The sequence below is a fragment of the Aulonocara stuartgranti genome, assembly GCF_965226115.1.
Source record: "Aulonocara stuartgranti genome assembly, chromosome: 5".
In the NCBI taxonomy this organism is placed as follows: domain Eukaryota; kingdom Metazoa; phylum Chordata; class Actinopteri; order Cichliformes; family Cichlidae; genus Aulonocara; species Aulonocara stuartgranti.
Genome location: NC_138943.1, coordinates 17,927,894 through 17,953,396, shown reverse-complemented (window position 1 = coordinate 17,953,396; position 25,503 = coordinate 17,927,894). Strand labels below are relative to the sequence as shown.

The 25,503-nt window shown below is 39.0% G+C and overlaps 1 protein-coding gene across 3 annotated transcripts in view; it reads right to left on the bottom strand.

The window, feature by feature from the left end:
* vgll4b (vestigial-like family member 4b) overlaps positions 1–23,833 on the bottom strand; it is a 44,643-nt gene extending 20,810 nt beyond the window's left edge. For 2 of the 3 annotated variants that reach the window (XR_014276980.1, XM_082534747.1), the window contains exon 1: positions 1,533–2,027. Coding sequence is in view for 2 of the 3 variants with exons in the window: in XM_082534747.1 (XP_082390873.1) it covers positions 1,533–1,614 (82 nt within the window). In the remaining variant the exon portion in view is untranslated. Of the gene's footprint in view, positions 1–1,532; positions 2,028–20,816; positions 20,891–23,598 lie in introns of those variants that run through there. The other variant, XM_082534748.1, reaches the window with a different exon arrangement.
* Between the last annotated feature and the right edge of the window lie 1,670 nt (positions 23,834–25,503).

Below are 25,503 nucleotides of genomic sequence, written 5' to 3'. Positions count from 1 at the left end.
AACATTTCTCAATAATGGCATGTGAGCTCAAGCTTCTGAGAACAGTTTGAAGAGTCATGTGCCTAAATGCAAGCAACAGCCAAACAGGAATTACAGCAACCCAAGGCTTTTTTTCCCCTTTCCCCAGAAGCATTAGAAACAGATAAAAACACAACAGAAGCCTTAATCACATGCCAAACTGCAAAAAAAAACAAAAACATTTTTTCTTCTGCTGCTGGTAGCATAGGTTCACCAACAAACAAAACAGAAACTAACGTCTGTTTTAATCATATGCCATTGTGCAAATGTGCAAAATGGGTGTCAGTCACAGCATATTTAAAAGGAGCTCCATTACAAGTTAATTATATGTTAAATGATGAGGCAAGCTGAAAGGCACAATAGCAGGGGAAAGAAGCAATGTGACTAAAAACAGGAGAAGAAAAGCCTGCCAACCAGTTTATTAAGAAAATGCGTTGTCTTTGTGTTGCTGCTGCTTTTGTAATTGTAAAAAATAAGATAAGGACTAATTATCAGTCACCACGTTATCTACCAGTCTCAAAGATTTACTTTCTATCTATAAAACATATTACTTTATGTTCATGTCATAAACTGAACATTTTGACCTGACTTCAGCTTGACAGTTGAGGACCTGCTGGTGAAATTAAACAAGGACATGCTTTTTTTCCACTCTTGGATTAGACCCTAGTTGCTGCAGCAGAGGCCAGCGACAGGGCAGAGGGAAAACTTGGACATAGCCCCCGGACAGACAGGATAATCTTACAAAGCCTGACAGGAGACAAGAGCGTTTTCAAAGTCAGGCAGTTTGCAGAGATTTGGAATCTTCTACTCTCTGATTTCATGACAAAGACATAATATTGAATGAAAAAGTTACCTTAATGCCATGAAATGACTTGCAGCCCACAGAAAGAAATCTCTGCACTTGTAAAATTAAACAAAGATTAGCAGCTGCAGCTTACAGCGTGCTGTAGGGGGTCAACCCCACAAAACAAGATGTGAAAATCTTGGACACATCCGTTCATCTGAATGCAAACGGCATGAATAATAGGACAACACCAGAGAGCTCGCTAACTAGTAATACTGTGAGTCAGTCTTATGAGAGACCATTAAATGGACACACGACTTACAGACAATTAATTCAGCCTTTTCTTTCTAGATTTTTATTCAATAATAAAAACAATGATATGACAAGTGAATAAATGCACTTCCAGCCATTCAGAAAAGGACAAAATAGAAAGAGCGCTTACACCAACTCTACGTCAAATGCGTTACAATCGGGTTAAAAACAAATGCTGAAAAACACTACTCAAGTCTGTATTCATAAATCGTATACAAGCTAAATCAATGCTCATGTGTACAGAGTGGCACGTTTTATCTACCGTGCTTGCGGGAAGAAACGACTAACTAGCGAAGCAGCGTAAACTGAGGAGAAAACTTCGACCAGCTACGTCGTTAACGTTAGCTCGCAGCGTAACGCCACTCCGAAGTTTAAAAACAGCCGTACGCCCACAAACAGCCCAAACCCGCTAGTTTACCTTCGTAGCAGAGAATGCCAATGTTGTTGTTCATCTTGTCCAGGTACTGGTAGTTCAACAGGTCCATTTTCATTAGTAGCATTTATCGGGCTTTAATCAAAAACAAAGGGGGAAAAAAGAAGACCAGCTTGTTTTCTCCCTTCTCCTCTGAAGCGACGGTAAAAAAGCTAAAGGCCCAGCCTCCAACTTTACTTCTGTGGAAACTCAACAAAATTTAACCCGTGTGGAAAGTGATCTCAGTAAGTTTACTTTTTGAAATACGGGTAAGTATGCAGCGGTGACAAAGCGCAAAGAAATAAAATAATACAAAAATATGAGTAGCGTCAGTTCTCCTCACAGCCAGCTGTAAGTCGACTGCACTGACACGCAGGCTATGCTTGGTATGACTCCTATGCTTCACCAGCGGTTTCCACTGTTGCCGAGAGGGACGCACTGGGCATGCTCGCTAAATCCGTGGAGCGCCTCAAATATCAGGGATATTTTACGCACAAGATCAGCCTCTCCAAACACATCCAGAGAGAAAGCGAACGACGGGAGGGAGAGAGAGAGAAAGACACACACACACACACACACACACACACACACACACACACACACACACACACAGATACCAAAGAACTGCAGCAATCCCACATGAAGTCTTTAGGAAATAAATACTACAGTTAGTAAATATTTTAAGTCCAAGTGCTGTAGTTTGTTGTTTGCTTGTTGTTGTTTTTTTGTTGGTTTTTTTTGCAAAAGGTTTTAAATATGCAGACGTGCAATCCAGGCACACTCCATCTAGGAATACAGAGGTCATAAGATTACAGTTGCCATAAAATATTTTTAGGTCGATATAACCTTATTTGAGGGAGAGTGCCTTACTCTGATGACGGTGCTTTACTGTAAACGTTTCTATGTGTTGTAATAGTACAGGGAGACCTGCAAGATGTCAGGAAATTAGGAGAAAAAAACTTGAATAAAAGGGTAAATAAAAAAGAAACTGTGCTTCAGTTTTTGGAGATGCTGTTCATAAAGCGTTTTGTTTACAGCCAAGATACTTTCCTACCAAAATATTGTTTTTATTCATCTGTCAACAACATACTTTATAGCACAGAATATATTGTTTTTCATTCAGGAGAGGCCATGAGGATAAAGAGCAGGGATATGCATTTTCTAAATTGTCTGTCGGCGTTTATTTGGACAAAAACACAGGCAAACTTTAGTGTGTTGATTTAAAAAAAAAAGGTTTAAAAGGGCCTGGTGGGCCTCTAACATCCCGAGTGGTCCTCTTCTGCCCCCTAGTGTTTGACGTTTGACATGGGCTAAGATAGATAGATAGATAGATAGATAGATAGATAGATAGATAGATAGATAGATAGATAGATAGATAGATAGATTGCACTGATCAGGCAAGGGGGAATGAAAAGAGTACATAGACTCATGAAGCTCAAAACACTGCATAGCTTGTTGAGAAGAGAAAAGAACAATTTCCTCAGGGCATATGACAACACACCTCACTAGGTGTGGCTGTGCTTTAGTGTCGGAGTTTTTCATGTGACAAATACATGCAGAATACCTGTGGATATTCACTTTTACACTCAAAATAAAATATTTATAATGGAAAGACAGCAAGAGGAAAGAAAATAAGCAAAAAAGTGAAAGATTCCAAATTAAAGGGAGGAAAACTTATTTAGCCAATGTGACAATATATTAGTGTTGCATGTTTGTTTTTGTTTCTGGTCTTGGTAACCTTACGTAACAACATACAAACAGGCCAAATAAGAACAAGGAAGGGTAATGGAAAAGAGCACAGTGGATTTGTTTTGTGGGAAATATCTGATGGTGTGGATTTAACTTTACATGCAAAGTCTACATTTCTCATAAAGCACAAACAGACCTCTATCTCTGTCATTTAATAAAAGACCCCCAAAATCTAAAACTGCTCAAACTAATGTAAAAGGAAAAAAAACTTTACCTCCTGTCTCGCAGAAATATACAAATGCAACAAACGCAGTACGCATCCATGTAAACACACACCCACTTCATCCTGCTTCACAAACACATTGGTCTATACGCCTTCTCCTTTCTTTGTTGTGCAGACACAGACACACAAAAGCCTTTCCTCTCCTTCCTCCTGGCCTCCTCCTCCTCCAGTGGTGACTCAGAACTGAGGAACACGGTTCGTGTCTATTCGGACGGCCATTGTTTGCAGTTTCAGTCACATAAAGGTTGATTTCAGGCTAACTCCTTTCAGTGCTTCACATTATTCTCCGGACAGAGAACCTTGCACAAATATTTTGTGAAGCTTAAGTCTGTTTAGTGCCACAACTTTTCAGGATACACCGAGCTGTTGTAACAGAAGAGATAAGGAGAGACAGGTGCTATCCATCTGTGTACAGAAACTCTCAGATAATAACAGATTGGTGCCCTCTTATGGCCAATAGAGGCTTCCATTGACCAACAAATAATAAATATCAATCAACATTTATAGATGTGTGCATTTGACTAGATAAGTCCAAACCATGCTGGTGGTCTTTCATGATTATACATACCATATTTAATGAGACGTACAACTAAATACCAACATGTTAAACTCATAATGGCATTGGAGGAAATATCTGGGAATCCCCACAGCTAGTAGACCTCGAGACAACATCTATTACATGGCAACTACTACATGAGAAATTGTCATAGTAATCTACTAAAAATGGTTACTGAATTTAGAAAACAGCCTCCTTTCATGTCCAATAAGGGTTAGCTGGTGGAATGTGTGCAATATTAGAAATAGTGCAAAACAATAATTGAGTGAAAATTTCAATTTGAAGCAAACTGAAGATAAGTGTGAAAATTAGCATCAATATTTGTCATATTTAAGGAAACTTTCTTATTTTCACTCTGACAAAACTATGATAATGAAGAACAGAAGCTTACTGGTGAGCCACAGCTTAGCCCCACATCCCTGTACACCAGAAAGTTACAAGGGTTTGATGTCAAGTTTCTTCCTTCTGAACACAGGTTTATAGTCCCAAAGTGAAAGAAATAAAAGAGAGCTAAATTGTAACATCGTGGACCTCAGTTATATAAACTGAACCCTGACTTTTTTTTTAACATAATAATGGATAAAGGATGATTCCAACTTTTGAGACTATGTTATACTATTTATACTTACTCTTGTAAAAAATACTGAAAGCCATCAAATAAAAGAAAACTGTAATTTTTACATTTTGCATTCCAATAAAATACAATTAACAACATCAGCAAAATCATCAACAACACCATTTGGGGCATGTTTGTTTTTTCTGAGTATAATGCGGTCTGATTGCAGCTAAAATAAAATGCATGAGTATTCCTGTGGTGGCTACATTTACTTTAACGTGCATACCAATCATGCAGTTATCACAAATGCATTACACAGAGTTTGCTTACAAAGAAAAACACATTCTCCAACACAACATTCCTTGTTCTGGCCTTGCAGGCTGTAAGATGAATAAGTATAATAAGCAGATTAATGGTTACACAACAAGCTGGTGAAAATCCACCTCTTTCTTCCGCAGTGGCAAGTTGTTACACACAAGTTAGCCTAAGGAGGAAATAAACCTTTTCTCCTCACTGTTTCCATAGCCTGCTTTCTTTTGCGCAACTCATATGTGCCAGCTCTAGGAAACACAGTATGGCCCATCAGCTACTGATTATTTATCTTTACCTCTGCCTACTACGGACCATAGACTACATTTACAATAACACCTGTCCTATTTAGACTTTGCTGATCAGGTTTGAATTATGCTTAGTTATAATTTTGCTTAGTTTAGAACCTAAACAGGAGAAGTTGATCCATTAGTATTAGTAAGCCAAACTTTTCCAGCTTTCCTGCCATCACCCCCCCCCCCCCCTTGCTTCCTCTGTACCCATTCATTAATGTAATCTGCCATGACGAGGTGCTATCAGACCTAGTTTTTTGATCTCCTCCAATGTTTACGTGTCTCTGATCAGGTCTGGGCTTCTCCAGAGAGTGGGTGTGTCAGGAATAGCAACGCTGCACAGGCAAGGTGGTAATTCATGTTAATGCTTCATCAACACACTCTCATGTTGCGACACAAACACTGACAGAACATAAAAGATGATGCTGATTTTAAAGACTATAACAAAGGCTCGCTTGATTTGCTCATGCTTCCTATTTCTTCTCCGTATTCTGAATCCTCTTCACGCCTTATTGAAAAGTGAGAAAAGAATAGAGGTTTATCACTTTCTTTGTTTACACAAAATAACATTTGTGTAAACAGAATCTCATTAAGGCGTGGAGCAAGAACAACTGTCACAGTGGCAGCGGCTAAAGGTCAAACCCTTGATGACTTTACAGCGTTTCTGAAATTTCCCCAAACCATTACTGGCTTTGTTTACACGGTGACATAATGCATCAAAGATGTTTTTCCTTGCTGAAATGTGTCATCTGAGCCTCTTGTATGAGGCTGGTTACTGAACAATCTCTTTTCCACATACCTCGAAGTTGTAAAAGGTTTGATCGCAGCTATAATGTCTGCAAACAGCTGATGTTCTTATATTTTGCATCATGACACAACACAGATTTTAACCAACTCCACGTCACTATGAATTAATCCAAAACTTTAGTTTAAACATTTAAATCTCCCTGCTTCTTTACACATGGTTTCTGTGAGCACACTCTCCCACAGGAGGAAATATCAGGTTGCTGCACTGAAACAATGACAACAACAGGTGACTGTGTGGAAGCGAAGCCGTTCAGTCATTTCCCGCCTTTGTCTGGCGTGGGGTGAAAAGCTGAAACCTTTTGTTTATTATTAAGCACGGCCTTGTTTAATATTAAACACAAGCTCGCTTTTGGTGGGACTGTTTAACCATTACATCACTGGAGTTTGTGTTTTTGTTATTTTGGGGGGTTTTTTTAGCCTGTCATCACATAAGAGACACCGACCTCGAACTCGATTAAAACCTACATACTAACTCTGTAATATAATACTACTGACATCATAGATACAACAAACTTAATGGGAGACAAGAGGTAAATGACGGAGATCACCATTATGTACAATATGCCCTACTTTTTGCATTATATCCAATTACTAAACCTTAACGGCAAAAATACCTTAACCTCCTAGGACCTGCCGTCCACATATGTGGACATCGCATTTTGGGTTATTTAGACCAAAATACTAAATTTTGCTCTACATAGGCCTGATATCCACTTACGAGGACATTATACTGCTACTGTTCTATCAAAATTTTAAATGAATATCCTCATTTGTGGCTCTCATTTTTCTTAAAAACAAAAATAAAGTAAAAAAAAATCTGGTAATTCTTTGTTTTTACATTCATCGGGCCCCAATATGCCCGAATATCAAAGAGAAATTAAAAATGCATGTCGTGGAAGAGTTCGGGTCTTAGGAGGTTAAGTTGTATAATTCAGAATGTATTATTTTAGGACATTTAGCAAACTTCTATCATGTTACAAAGGTTTAAATATATGTAGAGGAAAGTATCGCAACAAATACATTATTATATACAAATATTTTTGGAATCTGGGCCACGTGGACACTGACAGCTCTGAATAAGAGTCAGTACACCATTAAGGTTGAAGATTCAAGCTTGAGCTACTCCAAGGTTCATTTAAGGAACAAAGACCATTTCATGGTGGTGCTGCCTAATGGCAACCAGATTCCTTTGTTCACATTTAAGTGCTTGCCTCTATCAGATCTGTTAAAACTTTATGTCCCATATGCCTCGCTTAGGTCATGAGAAATTTCGAGTAGTTCCCAGATTTGCTCTAAAAGCAGACTGAGCTGTTTTAGTTTCAGCTCTGAAACTCTGGACAGTTTCACCTTTCAGATCAGGTCATCTTCCTACAGTCCTCAACTCACCTCTACCTGTTAGCTGGGTTAGGTCTCATTCATAGTGGTGTATTGTCAAATTGCTTTAATTCTGTCTGGTTTCCATTTCCTTTTCTAAATTATTTTACTGTGGTTTATAACTTTCTCCTAATTTTATCTTAATATTGTTACAAATGCGTGTTTTGCAGTACTTGAGTCAGTGTAACTATTATCAACAATGATGGTGGTTTCTTAGTAGTGTTATATGATCTTTAAAATCAACATAAGCCTGCTATGTCCTGTGCAAAGTGTTCTCTCACAGCTGAGACATCCTAGTCATCTGTGACCTTCTCTTCAGTATAGTCCATCTGTCCTGTTTGGCTTTTTGCAGTTTGAGCAGGCTTCCTCACTCATTCTCTCCACGTGATCTCTTGCTCATCTTTAGAGTTTTTGTCTGTCAGTGCTAAACTTGATTTGCACATCTTCTATCTGCCTGATCTTTTTTCTCCCTCTGTCTCTAAGTGTTTTCATCTACTCCTCCCCTGCAGCGTGCCTGCCAATATTTGTTTACGGCATAAAGAAAACCGTCTTGACAGAAACTGGCTGGCATTGGCTACGCTGGCTTCAGGCAATGCGAGGCTGGATACTAATATTATGCTACTGTTGGAAACACATCTCCAATCTTATGTACAGCAAGTTGAGATTCAAATCTCTCAAAAAAAATGCTGATAACCACCAAAAAAAAAGAGAGAAAAGTTTCCAAATATGGCATCCAACTTTGACACAGAAAAGTTGAGGGTGGTCAGTGTCTCTTTTGTTGCTAATTAAAGAATGGTTAAGCACTTCAAATATATCACACCAAACAGATTCTATTTCTATTAATGGAAAAGGATAACTCCGCCCATCAGCCATTCGAACCTATGACAACATTCTTGCCATGCTAACAATTAGCTTGTAGCAAACCGACCCCGGGGGAATGTCTGTGCCACTGCCACTCATTTTCTCAATCTTTGTTTTGTATCCTGCTTTGCTATGCTGGATGCAGTGGCAATTAACACAATATAATAGTTGATATTCTTAGTGTAACCCTGAAATTCCCATTTGAAAGTTAAAATGTACAGAAAATAGAGAAATCTAACCTAGACAATGATTCATCTAGGTGAACACAAAAGAATGCAATAAATAAATGCAATGCATTCTTTAAAACTGCTGCCTTGCATAAGATGTGTGCGCATTTCTTTTTGTATGCTTGGACAGGTCAAATGAACTACCTTTGTAACAAAAAAAAAAAGAAAAGTAACAATGACTCATCAAAATGCTTTTCCTGCACTAGAAAAGTCAACCTTTTTTTGTGAAAGGCAATGCAATCCTATTTTATTTCATTCTCAGTAGCTATAGCGAGCGCTATCAAAAAGAGAGGAATGTCAAATATGTGTGGTCAGCACAGCTCTGAGAGAAGGTTCCCTCACTGAGACACAGAGCTGCTATAAGACCAGCAAGTGTGACATTTACTGAAAGCAAATCTAGGACACGGTTTCTTTTACATTTTAAATATCAATGTTAGGACCCAAATTCAACCACCGCCTCTTGTCAGCTGAGTTCTCTGAACGTGACTTGACTATTTCACTCATTATAGAAAACTTTCATGTAAAGAAAGAAGAGAGGAGCTTTACATGAAACCTGGTGGATACCCAAAAGTAAGGAGTGTGCTGGATGATCTGCGTGTTTCTGCAGTTACTTAACTTTCTAATAATTTAAATTAATCAATAAAGATGATAATTCTTTGTACTATTTTCTCAATACATATTTCATACTTGATGCTGTTGATGCCGTAAAATATTATTGCAAAAAGCCTGATTTCCATGCCTAAAGGAGTCTGCTGTGAAATATACCACATTGCAGTGTATGTCATATCGAATTTGAGAGACAAGTACTTGCTTATGTGTAATATCTGTATAGAAACTATAAAAAAAGCAATTGGTCAACGTAAGAAACTCAAATGACATTTTTAACACACATATACAAAACAATCTGAGGTTTTGTATATGTGTGTTACAGGGAAAACTGTGTGTAACAGGGAAAAAAAAGGCTTGGAACCATGATCTTGTGACACTTGACTTTTGACCCTGCAACAATGGCAGCCTGTAGAACTTGTCGCTTTAATAGCCGTCTGCTGAACCGGCGGTGATGCAATACCTGAGTAAGTGTGCATTGGTCAAGCCCTATGTAAATACAACTGTCAAAGGAAGTGTATAGTGTAGAGGTAAAGAAAGATGAAGTCATCTTTCATTTACTGCTTGTTACGCTGCATTGGGGAAAATCAGCCATGGCAGTATTCTGTACACAGGAACAGGAGGGGAACAAACCCTCAGGGTCATTCAAATTGTACGAATGTATGATTCTGAGGAAGGTCAATCATCAAAGAACTCCAGGGCACTCTCTGGCACTCTTTCTGTCTGTTGTTTTTTTTTTTTTGAAATACAGATGTATGTAAAGTCCCTTTGTTTTCTATAAAGATCATAAGATAAAATATGTTTTTTCTCCCCTTGATATACTGTAAAGATAGTAGAACCAGTATCAAAACACAGTACACTGACTTTGGGCTCAAAACCTAGAGAATCCAATAAGAGCAACCACTGCAATCATTGCTCAGGTGTATTATAGACTAAGAGACTAAGATTTCACACTCGAAAGGAGTTTAATATTAACTATTTTATTGGGCTATAGTGGCGCTAGGGCAAAGTTTTTTACACTGGTAGTGCAAAAAGACGTTTGCAGGATGTATTAGCAGAACACATATACTGTACCATATCCACAGTTTAATTATCTCATGGCTAGACATGGACTTCCGTAATAGTAATCACCTACATCCACATTGAGCATATTCCTTCATCCTGCAACATGCCACTTGGGAATTGTTGCTAGCTGGTTATGTTTTTGTTTTTGTTTTACTATTTACTTTCGTTACTTCAGCTAATTTTTTACTAGCATACTACATGGTCTATGTTTATATGTCAGGTTGGGTCTTAGACTCCACCTCTCTGGGAACATCTCAGGCCACCCTGAGTGTGAGGGCCTGTCTCCCCCCACCACACTGATGCCAGTCGCTGATGCCCTCACCCGTCAGTGCATTGGTGGTTCTCAGTGTCCAGAGCTGGGCGCTCGAGTGTGTACTGGCTCACTCCCAGCGGCTGCTTGGTGGGGCCCTCAGATCTCGGCTCTCTGGGCCCAGGGGCTTGGCCCGCTCTGGCATAGCAGGCTGCCGGCAGAGCCTGCAGGCATGTCACTGCAGCCCCCTGTGGCTTCTGCGCCATTACTGCTGGTTTCCTTGGTGTGTTGTTCTCTTTTGCTTGTTTTCTTTTTTTTCCAGCAGGTGATCCATCGGATTTTCAGTCTTTTCTCTCTGTCCCTCTCCCCCTCTGTTTTTCTTTTCCTCTCCTTTTCTTTAACTTCTCTTGTCCCCCAGTCTTTTGTGTTCAGATTGTAATAACTTAAAAGTAAAAATATAAATAAATAAATAAATAATAAGGATCAGTCAAGTGGACCAGCCTGGCAAAGCCGTAATGATTCACTTAGGAAAATAAAATCTGTTGGGCATTTTTATTGGCCTTCAGACAATAATCCTGATTGCTGCAGGCAACATAAATAAATAAATTAAATAAAATAATAATTAAGTTGGACAGTGAATATGGACTTAACATGGAGAGCTACACATCATTTGTCTGAGAAGTAGTAGTAATATTACTACTGGAGCAGTAACATTCATAATGCCTAAGAGTCCATTATTACTTTATGCCTTGTTTTTATTGGCCATCAGAATCAAATAATGCTTCCCTCTTTGCTTTTATCATAGTATAACAAGCTTATAGTAACAGTTAACTCTATCAAACTGGAGGATGATAAAAAATAATCCCAGTGCAATTCCAGTCACTCTTTATCATTTGACTCATCCTACCCAGAAACAGCCAAACACACTGCAAAGCCTTTGGTCCAGTAATATTTTACATACCATAAATGTCTTTTGTTATGGTAAAAAGAAGACCATAACAAACAGATGTGAAAGAACTATGGAAAAAGTGTACCAATAAAATATGAGATAAAATGGGATGAGAGAAACTTTTACATCACTTTGCCTTAAATCGCTGTGGTCGTTACAGCTGATAAAGACCTTTCTGACAAACAAGGCTTTTCTACTGCAGACTCTTTGAACTATAGAACAACTGATAGGGGCGATGACCCAGACAGGCCTAACAGTTCTTGTAATACGTAGTCTGTAAAATAATGAAACATAAGAGATACCGGCTACAGGACTGATAGTAAAGCTGACCAATAAAACAACTGAACTAGACACAATACAGGACACACATAAAAGGTATTGTGAAAAATAACTGCACTGTCTGCCATCATGTTCCACATTGTCTTCCATTGTTTTGCTTGTGGCTGATTCTTGCTGGTAGCTTTTACTGTAAATTTAACCACTGTCTAAAAAACAAGACAGAGTTTGTCAGTGAAAAACATGGACTGAATCTATATGTACAGTGGGGCAAAAAAGTATTTAGTCAGCCACCGATTGTGCAAGTTCCCCCACCTAAAATGATGACAGAGGTCAGTAATTTGCACCAGAGGTACACTTCAACTGTGAGAGACAGAATGTGAAAAAAAAAAATCCATGAATCCACATGGTAGGATTTGTAAAGAATTTATTCGTAAATCAGGGTGGAAAATAAGTATTTGGTCAATAACAAAAATACAACTCAATACTTTGTAACATAACCTTTGTTGGCAATAACAGAGGTCAAACGTTTACTATAGGTCTTCACCAGGTTTGCACACACAGTAGCTGGTATTTTGGCCCATTCCTCCATGCAGATCTTCTCAAGAGCAGTGATGTTTTGGGGCTGTCGCCGAGCAACACGGACTTTCAACTCCCACCACAGATTTTCTATGGGGTTGAGGTCTGGAGACTGGCTAGGCCACTCCAGGACTTTCAAATGCTTCTTACGGAGCCACTCCTTTGTTGCCCGGGTGGTGTGTTTTGGATCATTGTCATGTTGGAAGACCCAGCCTCGTTTCATCTTCAAAGTTCTCACTGATGGAAGGAGGTTTTGGCTCAAAATCTCACGATACATGGCCCCATTCATTCTGTCCTTAACACGGATCAGTCGTCCTGTCCCCTTGGCAGAAAAACAGCCCCATAGCATGATGTTTCCACCCCCATGCTTCACAGTAGGTATGGTGTTCTTGGGATGCAACTCCGTATTCTTCTTCCTCCAAACACGACGAGTTGAGTTTATACCAAAAAGTTCTACTTTGGTTTCATCTGACCACATGACATTCTCCCAATCCTCTGCTGTATCATCCATGTGCTCTCTGGCAAACTTCAGACGGGCCTGGACATGCACTGGCTTCAGCAGCGGAACACGTCTGGCACTGCGGGATTTGATTCCCTGCCGTTGTAGTGTGTTACTGATGGTGACCTTTGTTACTTTGGTCCCAGCTCTCTGCAGGTCATTCACCAGGTCCCCCCGTGTGGTTCTGGGATCTTTGCTCACCGTTCTCATGATCATTTTGACCCCACGGGATGAGATCTTGCGTGGAGCCCCAGATCGAGGGAGATTATCAGTGTTCTTGTATGTCTTCCATTTTCTGATGATTGCTCCCACAGTTGATTTTTTCACACCAAGCTGCTTGCCTATTGTAGATTCACTCTTCCCAGTCTGGTGCAGGTCTACAATACTTTTCCTGGTGTCCTTCGAAAGCTCTTTGGTCTTGGCCATGGCGGAGTTTGGAGTCTGACTGTTTGAGGCTGTGGACAGGTGTCTTTTATACAGATGATGAGTTCAAACAGGTGCCATTCATACAGGTAACGAGTGGGGGACAGAAAAGCTTCTTACAGAAGACGTTACAGGTCTGTGAGAGCCAGAGATTTTCCTTGTTTGAGGTGACCAAATACTTATTTTCCACCCTAATTTACGAATAAATTCTTTACAAATCCTACCATGTGAATTCATGGATTTTTTTTTCACATTCTGTCTCTCACAGTTGAAGTGTACCTCTGGTGCAAATTACTGACCTCTGTCATCATTTTAAGTGGGGGAACTTGCACAATCGGTGGCTGACTAAATACTTTTTTGCCCCACTGTATGTGTTATAATAGAGATGTGCCATGGGGCTATTAATGGTCATAGGTCCAGCTGCTATATATAATGTATCGTAGTCTAATGTTATGGATAGATTAAAAAAAAAAGTGTGAAAAGTGTCAACACTTAGCATTTTTACAGAGGCCAGAAGTTCCTTCATTTCTTTTGAGTATTAATGTCTGTTTAAAAATTATAATTTTATTCTACAAGTAGAGGGCAGTTAGCTTAGCTTCGCAGGCAGGCTTTGTTTAAAACTTAATAAAATGTCACCTTCTGCCTTAAAGTTAAATACTTTTGTTTAGTTTGATGACAAGTCTCAACTTTATATGAGGTACATGAGACCATTTCAAGAGCACTGACTTGCTGGATTTCTCTACTCTGTGTGAGTTTGCCAAACAATCAGAAACTCAGAAAGGTATCAGTTAAACAAATGTCTATTTTGCATGTATGCAGTCCTTTTGTGAATCATGCAAAATGTTATCATTGGCTCCCAATGTTGAATCAAAGACCCACTTGTTTTTCTTGTGAGCCACTGGGTTACCCATACATACAAGATCGTGTGTATCAAGATCTAAGCCATTTCCTTCTTTATGCCCCACCAAGCCTGATGCACTACACAGAAGGAGCTGTGCTACTCATTATCTACATTTCATGTTCACTTAAAACCTGTGTCATGTTACACGGGCTGAACTGAAGAAAAGTCAGAAACCAAAACAGGTTTGAGGGCAAACCTACTCTTTCCTAAGGAAGCCCTAAACAAAACCAAACCCATCCCACCCACGGGCACGAATTCTCAATCAAATTACCTCCCACGTAGAATCCCTCCGGATGGGTTTAGACAAAGAGCAGTGATGCAAGGTCTCCGATTTCCCTTTCAGTGTTGATCCAAGTACATACAAATCATCATCGACATGCTACGACTAGTCCGGACAATACATTTGCTCGAAGAACTTCTACACCACCCTTTAAGAGTTTAGAAAAGTGCCAGTTCAGATTAACCAAACTTGCCTCTACCATTGCGGTACACCTCAATAAACATCAGCTGTGTGACTAAACTGAGGAGGTTTACTGTCGTTTGCAAGCACAGTGTCAAAGCCAGTTTCATTAAATCCACTTGATGAACATTTAATGAGCTGAAGAACTGAAATAAAAACAACAAAATATAAATTTAGCCTTCGGGTGTTGTTAATCCCCTCATTCTCCTTTTATAAATCTGCTCTGTATTTTTTTTAATGGTATATTATCTTTATATTTAAATAAGACTAATAATTACCGAATACCATTGTTCCTACATTAGCATTTCTAGCTAATGCTAACACCAGCTAATACCAATTCGCTTACCTGCTAACAATGATAACGCTACTTTGCTAGTATTTATAAGAAAATGTTTGTAGAGTTCACTGTCGTAAATGAAAATGTGAGTGTGCTAACATTTGTTTAATGTTTATTACAACAATGTATGCACAGAACTTGGGAAAAAAGCATTTTCTTATAATGCAGCTTAACTGGACTGAAGCGTTTTAAACAGATTCTGAGGATGATGGAGAAAGCATTATTGGATGGCTGTTCCTGCTCTTATTGTGTTATTGCTACAGTCTTTTATTTTATTTTTACTTGTAATTTTCCAGTTATTATTATCCAGAATTGTAATAACTATACTATGTTTAAACAGTTTTTTATGGATATTTAAAACAGGACGATCTTGAAAATGAGAGCTCGTGTCACAGTGAGATTATTGTGAACAATTTATTTAAGTTTTGCTAATAAGCACTAAATGCAAAGTGATGAAGTGACTTTTTTCAATATACAGATTGGAAAATAAAATAAAAACTGGCCGAACCAGAAAACACAATGTTTGTCAATCCGTCTGTCTCTCCATCCATCCAATTTTTGTTACTGTTATATGAGAAAGCAACTACTGTATGCCACTCATCACAATCAGTCAGAATTTCGTATAAGTGAGGAAGACAGTTGAAATAGTTGGAAAAAGAATGAGTGCTTCAACAAACCATGGAAACTAACAATAAAGGGTGTATTCTGAAAGTAAGTGTGTGTGTGTGTGTGTGTGTGTGTGTGTGTGTGTGTGTGTGTGTGTGTGTGTGTGTGTGTGTGTGTGTGTGTGTGCCAGAGGTGGGACCAAGTCATTGTTTTGCAAGTCTCAAGTAAGTCTCAAGTCTTTATCCTCAAGTCTCAAGTCAAGTCTCAAGTAATGTCAGGCAAGTCAGAGTCGAGTCTCAAGTCACTGGTGTAAAAGTCCGAGTCAAGTCACAAGTCTGAAACTTTGAATTTCAAGTCCTTTCGAGTCATTCAAAAAAACGAAAAAAAGCATGTTGCAGTTATATGCTAAATGTAAATATTAGACCATGTAATTTTTAAATCTGTGTTTTTCTCAACACATGACAAAATAGTGAACTTAGAAAATATACACAAATTGTGAAATTGCACCTCTTTAAAATGCAGCTCAATTAAACCTAGCTCCAAGAATAATTTTCACCGACAGTTCTGAGATAAGCTGCATGTTATTCTTGGATGCGGTTGTAGGACCGGCTTTAAAATCGCATGACAAAAATATCATACACATTAAAAAAAAACTGCATCACCAACGTAGCCTGGACAACATTTGCTAGTTAGATGAAGTCAGCTATCTCATCTTAGCATATTTATATGCATATTTATAATTATACGGTTCTTGGAGTGAGTGCATACACTCATGAAGTTTAGTAACTTCAGGTCACTGCAACAAGCCCAGGTACAGTTTACCGACGGATGGGTGCAGGACCTTGAAACGCACAGTGTAGAACGAAAGACCATCATACGTATCATAAGTTTACCAGTCTCACAAACTGTCGTCATAAATACACATTCCTTAACCGTTTATTAATAGGACCTTTGAGCTCAACGGTAATTAATTAGTAGTGGAAATAATTTCTGGTAGCATCACAGAAATGTAGCAGTGACAATAATACTGTATGCTGTAATCGTACTGGGCAATTAGTGATACAAAAAACCTGTTTTATCCTGTGAATAAAAGTATGTTTTTGTCAATGTACCATAATAACAGAAGCGAAACGCAATATTGTGTCAGGACAATTCACTATTTATGCACAATAAACAAAGGAGCATAGCGCGACCATTTCTGTTCAGCGCCAGACTTGCTTGTAACCTATATCACCAATTATGTTAAGAAAAATGACGTATTAACTACTAAAAAACACTGACCTTCGTGTAAATGCTTGGAGCAGACTAACCTGTGAGCTGGAGTGTTCTGGGACGTTATATTTGGTCTTTGAATGGCTGCAATCCAGGCCATCCGTCGCGTCTTTGTTACTTCGGAAACATGGCTTGAACAATTTCTCTTCAACGACATAATCCGATAACAACCGATCTCTTTACCCGTCGGCTTCCCGTGGCTGTCATGCGACCGGCTATTGCAGTTAATAATACAACAGCTTCTTGACATTTTTGTGTTTCTTTTTATCGCTGTATAACTGATTTCAATTGAAAGTCTGTGTGTGCTAGTACCTCTTGCCACGAGTTCCCAGAATCCTTTGCGGTTCTACCCGTGAATGACGTCACATTTTCAATCTCTATATAATATGCGTGTTAAATTGTATATTTGGGGTGAAATATCAAGTCTTTTCAAGTAAACCGGTTCAAGTCCAATTCAAGTCCCAAGTCATTGGTGTAAAAGTCCAAGTCAAGTCACAAGTCTTAGAACATTTTTTCAAGTCAAGTCTAAAGTCATAAAATTAATGACTCGAGTCTGACTCGAGTCCAAGTCATGTGACTCGAGTCCACACCTCTGGTGTGTACGTGCGTGCGTGTACGTTTATTTTATAAACAAACAAGTAGGATTTGAGTGCACCATACGAGACCACAACCACCTTCTCTTGGCACCAACTCCTCCTTTGTTGTGGTTCCTGTCAAAAACAAAAGGTCCGTATTCCATCTTTTCAATAGAGCCCTAAATAGCTGGCTCTCTTTGGAATGACTGGCTTCAGTCTGACGTCCACGATCCAACACGCAATCTGGGCCTGCTCACTGAGAGCGCTCACCGAATTTATGAAACATATTATGTAACTTATTATTCAGGAAATGTGCATGCATATTTTATAAGACGCAGAAAACGCGAAGCTACAAACAAAAATAATTAATCTGTCCTTGAAGCTGGGCTTGCAATGCATTCTAGACTGATTTTCAAATACAGGTCTGCTTCCAGGAAGGGTGGAGCACACCGTGAGATCTTCCAAGTAGACACCAAAATTGCTATGGAGGGTGATGACAAGTATTAAGCATTTACCCACATTCACCATTAAATACAAGGCACAGTTTACTTCACTGTTTTTTTAGTATGTGTGTAATTACCATATATTCGGCTTCAGGAGCATAAAACCTGTCATTAGTGTTGCATGCAGACAGTTTGTCCTCAAACCGGAAGGTGGCTCCCTGACAAAGACCGGTACTGCTGAAGAGTGTGTGTACTGTAGGTATGTATATGCAAGCATTGTGCTGTTTCATATTTGGAGTAGGTTGAAGTATATTTATATACGTTTATATAATTTTTTTAGCAGGCTTTTTCCCTATAGTGGTTAAAGTTGTAGTTTCTCATCGAAGTTTTTTGCTTAGAATTGCTTAGAGAAACATACAAAAAATATGGTGCAAAGAGCCACTTCATCCCAGCATGCAAACATCGCCTTATAGATGAAGTAAGTGAAAGTGAAAGAGAAAGTGAACTGCAAAATTGATCCAGGTATCTTACAGAATGTCAGGGTGGCTGTGCAGCTGGAGCTCAGCAGAGGTTCTAAGCACCAAGCCAGAGCCTTGGACATTAATCCTGCAGAGATGCAATGCATCTCTCACCGTGAGAGAGCCTTCAATGCTTAGCACAAACGATACGGCAGAATTAAACCAGTTCTGTGAGAAGCCCAGAAGTCTGACTTTCAGGTCTGTAGCAGCTAACAGCAACATTTAAATGTTTGTTTGGTTTTGTTTAATGATAAGTGTACTGTAATCAGGAAACTTGTTGTGTTGCATTAGTTTAAGAGCACTGTCTTTGACTCAGATCACATTCTATGGAAAACCAGTTTTTCTTTTAACTGTACTCATAAACCTGCAAGGCGACATACAAACGGAGATCCAAGGCTATGATATTTCTATACTTTTCTAACTGTCGGCAGATTCTCGTGAACAAAGCCGTTACTGCTATCAGCCCATCACAAGTACAAAAAAAGGAAAACAAAATGTTTGAATTGTATAAACGACAAAAACTTCCTGGTCTGAAAAGTGAAACCAATACAGAAGTGCCTTTGTATATCAGAGTCAAAAAGGAGGATAAAGAAAGGACTGCTTTACAGTGTGACTGACAGGTAATAAGCATATGAGAGAAGCACATCAAGTCTTCACAAAACTAAGCAACATCACAGTGACTGCATCACCTCTTCTATACAATCTATGGGTTCTCCTTGAAGAGTTGCCTCATGTTGTTAGAACTAATGGAAGTAGAGTTTCTTTTTAAGCTTGTACAGTATAAGCTTTCATATTCAATTAGCCTTAATATTTGGGCCTGAGCCAGCAATTCTATTTACTGCAGTAATGTCAATACATTATTCATGTTCAGTAATTTTATGTCCTTCAAGACGGCATTTCTATAGTTCCCTGAAATATTTCAAACAGTGATGGCTTATCTGCAGGGGTATGCAGGGGTATGGTTGGAACAGCTGATCTGATCCAAAGCACTGGCCTAAGTGAGCCCCACTCATTCAACGTGAATTAAATCAGTTGTTGAAAAGGCAGGCCTGAGCCTCTCCCTGATCTGTGACAAGGCTCTGGTGTCAAGTGCTGCGCGGTCTCTGCAAAGGCTCGTCATAAATGCAAATGAGCCCACAGAGGTTGTTGACTTAACTGCCTGTTGGCCTGGTTGTTCAACTAACTTGAAGCTAGTTTTGGCAGACTCGCTCGTTAGCTGACTAGTGTAGCAGTTAGCTCAGCTGGCTCTCCGATTCAAGCCGTTTTCTCCGCACTATTGTGGAAACAGGTTGCGTGCATTGTCTTTGGACAAAGAGGCCATACACAGCTGACAACAAAAAGTGGCATCAGCGCAGGAGAAAAAAACAAAAACACTGCAGGGGAGCGAGGGAGCAGAGGAAGAGGGGTGGGGAGATCCCAAGGCCTTTTACTGAGAAGTACAAGGAAGCAGATATTCCACTTAATTTGAGTGAGAACATTACAGGAACACGCTGGTGACACAGCAGTTCTGATTATCTTACTGTATAATGACTTGCTTATATGTGCGTCAACTTAATCAGCTCCAAAATGGGGATCTTCAAATAACCTTCTAGCAGGTTTTATCAAAGTGAAATAGACACAATAGGAAGACTGAATCTCTATAAAATAATAATACTAAGAAACACTTGTCTCAGTGGAATTCACTGCATGCCCTGTTTCTTTTAAGAATTCAAATCATGGTATTTATGGATATAAATCACAAAAAATCACAAAGTCAGAGCTTCTAGATTTTTCTCTCAACAAAAGTACAAACATTTCCAATGCCACTCTACCAAAGACCAATTATTAAAAGTCAAATAAACAAACATACTGTGTTTCTGTGCAAAATATCAAAAATAACAAACTGAGCTGCCTCCTCTAAACAGTGCATGTCAATTATCAGTGGTATCCACTGAATGTTAAGTGTCCTTGTAGTTTTCGCTCAGCTCTGGAGCCTGCTGGCTGCAGGGAGGCCTGCTGAGAAGGACCGGCCATTTCTCGTTAATCTCGGAAGGAATTTTTTTCTGCACTGCCAGAAGCACTCAGACATGATTAGGGAAAGAGAAAGGAAATGACAGAAGAGGCCGGAACAAAAAAAGTAAGAGAAATTAAGACAGCGATGAAGTGAATGACTGGAGAAGAAGATGGACAGAAATCAATGAGAGTGACACAGACACAGAGTCAGCAGCAGGAAAGATAAAACCCCACCCTGATTTCAGTAAAAGCAGGTTAACAGCGAGGTGCTGGTTAAAAAGAAGTAGTGATGACAGTTGAAGGCCGTTGGTCTAATTTGCCTGCAAATCAGAAAGCACAATTGTACAACACAAAGACACCTATTGTCTTATGAAAGAAAACGTGGCCCGGGGGTTTAGACTGTAAATACAGTTGCACTTCATCTATATGTAGCATGACTGTAATGATACAAATCATTTGCCTGCACCTTTCAACGGTACAACAGTCAATAGAGAGGGAGAGGAAGCAAAAAAGCGGCATGCATCTGAACTCGATTTCTGCAGGCTCATAAATACAAGCAGAAATGGAAGCTTGATAAAACTTACTCTCTTCCTCATTCGCGTGAACAAACGATGCTGCTCTCGACAGAACATCCAGTGGCGTCTCCATGCTTGGATGCCTGCAGGGCAGAGAGGAGGGCAAAGTGTCAAAACTCTTTAGGGATCACTATTTGTCAGTTTAAGCAAACAAAAAAAGGAGTTAATATTTAATTTCCTTAAAAGCTCCAAAACTGTTTCAAAGTCTCATGGTGCACAAAAGTAAAAATAAGAAATCTGACTGCTTTAACTGATGCAGAATATAAATATAAAAGATTCTCTCGTTTTTTCCTCATTATATTACAAAATGTTGCTTCTCTACTCATCACTAAGATGATTGTGCTTAGTGTTCCTTTAGCACAATCACCTGTCCAAGACTTTGCCTTTATACTAGAATAGTCTCACCTGATTTAGGTATAAATATAAAATATAATAACAAAGACATTGTAGTCAAACATTACAAGCCAGTGTTTAATAGTTGTGTCCTTTCAGCACTAATGAAACAAACCAGCCTTTACTCAAAACAGAAATAAAAATGCAAATTTCTTACCAAATATATACTGTCATCAATATTAATATGTTTTTTTTTTTTTTATTATTTATAGGTTAAGTAGGTGTGTTGAGAATCTTAGCCACATACACTGGACCTTTCCCTTTTGCAATAAATGATATATTCCCAGTAAGCGTGCTTAGACTACGAGTGTCTTTGGTGCATGAATGCTGAGGGTCTACCAAGCGCTCATGTGCAACTCCTCAAAGATAACCATAACCCTGAAGTGAAAGGTTTACAAACTCTCTTAAAAGGCTACTTTAAATGCAATTTGGGGCAAAGTAAAGCGTGCAATTAATAATGTGATTAACATTAAACAAATCAAACACTCTTTAAATGGCTAAAATGTCTTTGTTTAGTTTATGTCTATTTCGTGGTTATAAGTGGACTGTTTTTAACTTTACAAGCTTTTATTTTGTTGATACTTCTATCGTTTATGTCATTAGACTGTGAAAATTATATCAACATATGGGTGTCAAATATATGACTCGTGGGCCAGAACATGCTGCCAAAGGGTTCAGTTTGGCAAACTGGATTGATTTAGAAAAAAATATATATAATAACAATAAAATTAGCTGCAAAATAATTAAATTTTTTGGGAAAACACACTGCTTCTCCTGGTGTGGTGATGGCAGCATTGCTATACAGCAGAGAAAATGTATGGAAAGACTTCCAGAGCTCCAAGAGTTCTTTAAATTATTAAATACTAATCTGTTTTTCTGGGTTTTTAAGCTCCGTGAAACTCTATATGTGAAGGTTCACTCTAAATTGTGATGCACATGTAATTACTAAATTTAATTATTAATTTCAAAAACATTATGATACAATGGATTTACTGGTCCAACTCGCATGAGATCAAACCAGACTGTATGTGGCCCATGAACTTAAATCGGCCCTGTAATACCAGATCATAATCATTAAAAAAGCCAGGTGCTTTCACTGAAATTCAAAATTGTATGAATGTTGTTTCATTGTACTGATCAGACTTGAGATCACATGTGTGACTGGTCCTTAAGAGTCTTTGTTGGATCCAGCTGATTGTCAATAAGCCTTTCACTTTTGGGCCAAGTTTGGGATTAAGAGTTTGCTGCACTGACAGCAAGCCCTTAATCCAGATGGATTGTGAAAGTACCTTCAAACACTTGTGTGGTCTGCGAGCCTCACTCATCAACATGAAGAAAGCATGGCCTACAATATATATCATTTTTTGCTGTCTTGTTCAGTAGTCGTTCTATAAAATAATTATGCTTCCTACACTGTCATTTATCATCAGCAGGAGTATGTATAAACCAGCCATCTGTCATTCCTGATGTAATTACACTTCATTATTACCACTTAGAGCTTTTTTATTCACTTTAGAGTTGTCATATTCTTATTCAGACACAGAGTTTTGTTTTCTTAGTTTGTTTTTTTAGGATTATTTTTTTAGTTCTCTCCTACAGTGTTGACTAGCTGAGCTATGAAAGGTATTTGTGGATTTATAAAATGCTCCAGCGCATTTCTCTTCCCTCTTTCTGCATTCCTAGGATACCTTGTTACTCAAGGAAAACAGAGTATCAAGCATCGTTACTACTGAAAAGTAGCCCGTACTACGACTTCAAATCAAACCGCAAACGCAGCAGGGTTACGCGGGGATACCTCGTTACTACACGGTGGTGAGCGTAAAGGAAACTCGACAAGCATTTGATGGGACAGGTCTGCGCTGAAAAAAAAAAAGCCGAATATAATGGTAGCAAGTGCGTCCACTTTTATTCCCACCGGTGAGAGTATTTATATCGGTCTGACTCAGTGCTTCCTTAACAGCGGTCCCTTAAGATGAACCCTATCCAGGAAGGATTAGAGCAAAAGGATCTGCACTGAACTCTGCCTGGCACTGGAGAGGAAATGCATAGCCTCTTGATATTGATAAGCTTTCACTCATTTCCTCCACACTCACTGCAAACAAGTGAAATCTCTAAAGGAAAAGCGTGTGGCCGAAAGCATTATAAAGTTTGGGAACCCGCCAGCACTGCTTCATATCGTGAATGAAATGTGTAAGAAGGCGCCCGATAATATTTCAGCCCTATTTTTAACCGCTCCAATACACAGGCTTCATTTACAAGCTTAATATTACAGGGAAAAAAGGGTCCAATATTTGTCCTTCGCAGCTTAGATAAACACTGCACTCTCACACTACTGGGGGAAAAAAACAAAAACGAAACAATGTCAGTGACACACAACTTCATGTTTGGCAGCACATACCTCCTTCAAGCGCCACTTTGGTATCTTCCAGAATGATAGCGTCCACACAAAAATTAACCGAAATAAAACATATGGTCCCAAAGAGAGTGCCAGAAAAATAAAAAATAAAAAAACTCAAGCCGCGACTGAGCGGTCCCGTACGAGGCCAGACAATAGTAGCAGAGCTGTCGGGACAAACTTGCTTGTAAACGAGGAGGAGGAGGAGGAGGCGGGGAAGGGAGGGAGAGAGTAGGAATGCCTGGAATGATGGAATTCAGTTCCTAGCAGGTGGTGAAAGTGAAGCGCGCTGATTGGCGAAGGACGGGAGCAGTGATATCAGCATATATTATGATAATGACGCATTGCATCACATCCTCTGGAGGTTTGTAGCCCCTGCTGTCACTGTGTGCAGCATTATTAGGTCTTACTCTGAGACTCGGAGATTGTGAAACGGTTATTAGGTGACTCAAGGGCACGTTTACACCCGCGCACAGTGCGAGTGTTAACCAGTGAGAATGGGGTGTGGCAAGTATTTAGACGTACTGACATGAGACGGGATATTTTAACTGTCAAAACTGTGTTTCTGACACCTTTTTTTATATTACAGGTCACCTGGTCGAGAGGGAACAAATTCTATGTACTGTTCAATTAATTCATAGAGCACATTATAAAAAATACCAAAGAGTACATGAGTACACTGGATGGCTTTGGAAAATATGAAGGAAGGGAAGTATTTTTAAATGTTCCATGTACTTTAGTAGCTTTTTTCTGCTGATAAAGACCCTCTCCATGGTCATACTACACCAAAGTATATAAGTAATAGATAAACAATGAATTGATGAAAAGGTTCCTGTTTTTTCACTGTGCACTTTAGAAATTTCAGGGGTTCTTTGTTGGGGTTTTTTTTTTTTTTTTTTTTTTTTTACAATGGGTGCACATAAAAGGGGCATATTCTATGAAATAACACAGCGCTTTGTTCTATAATTACAGGGCAATCTGGGCAGTAAGCTACAGCAACCCGTCCTGTTTTTTCTTTGTCTTATAGTACGATATCACAGGGATAAAATGTGTAGTTAACCTTCTTTACCCTGTCAGAAAGGGGAATTTCACTGGTTTGACCTACTTAAGCTCAAAGTTGGTTTGTGTTTGACATCTCTGCTTTATTAAGAAGTTTACAAGTTGGCTTTCGGACGTGCTATGATGTACGCTTTGGAGACGGTGGCATTAACAAATGACAGGAGGCAGTGTTGGAAATGTTAGGGTTTACACTGGGAGTGACCAGGAGGAGCACGATTAGATCTAAAAGGGCCGTTTGAGTACAGAACTCATTGTTATGTTCCTGAAACCAGTTTGAGATGATTTGGTCTTGGCGAGCTTGGGTGGTTGGTAATAAGAGGCCTAAAGCGTGTCTAAAAAATATCCTCAGCACCATGACACAACCACCACTGGCCTGAACCCTTGATATAGGGCAGGATGGATCCATGCTTTCATGCTGTTTACACCAAAACTTTGCCCCTACAATCTGAGTTAATGAAATGAACAAAACTATGGAATATCTCCATAAAACCCTGCACTCAATGCAAAAAGAAAAGAAACAAAACAAACAAAAGAGGAAGTATGGTTAGTTTTGTTTTTTTAGACACCATTTTTGTAAGAATCTTCAAGCCAAAAATATTTACTCTCATAGGGTTCTGAAAATGTAGCAATATAACACTGCACAGGAAAATTGTGTTTAACTGCAGTACTTGTATAAATCTAGAAACTTACTTTCCTACACTAACAGCAGTGTTGGTCGATTTGTGGAACTGCAAAAACAAACAAATGTGTTTAAGCGCAGGTCATTAATAATGCAGTAAAAGTTCAAATAGTGTCTCGATGATTCATATGTAGCGATTACTGAAGTATGAGTCATGATAAGTGCAACTA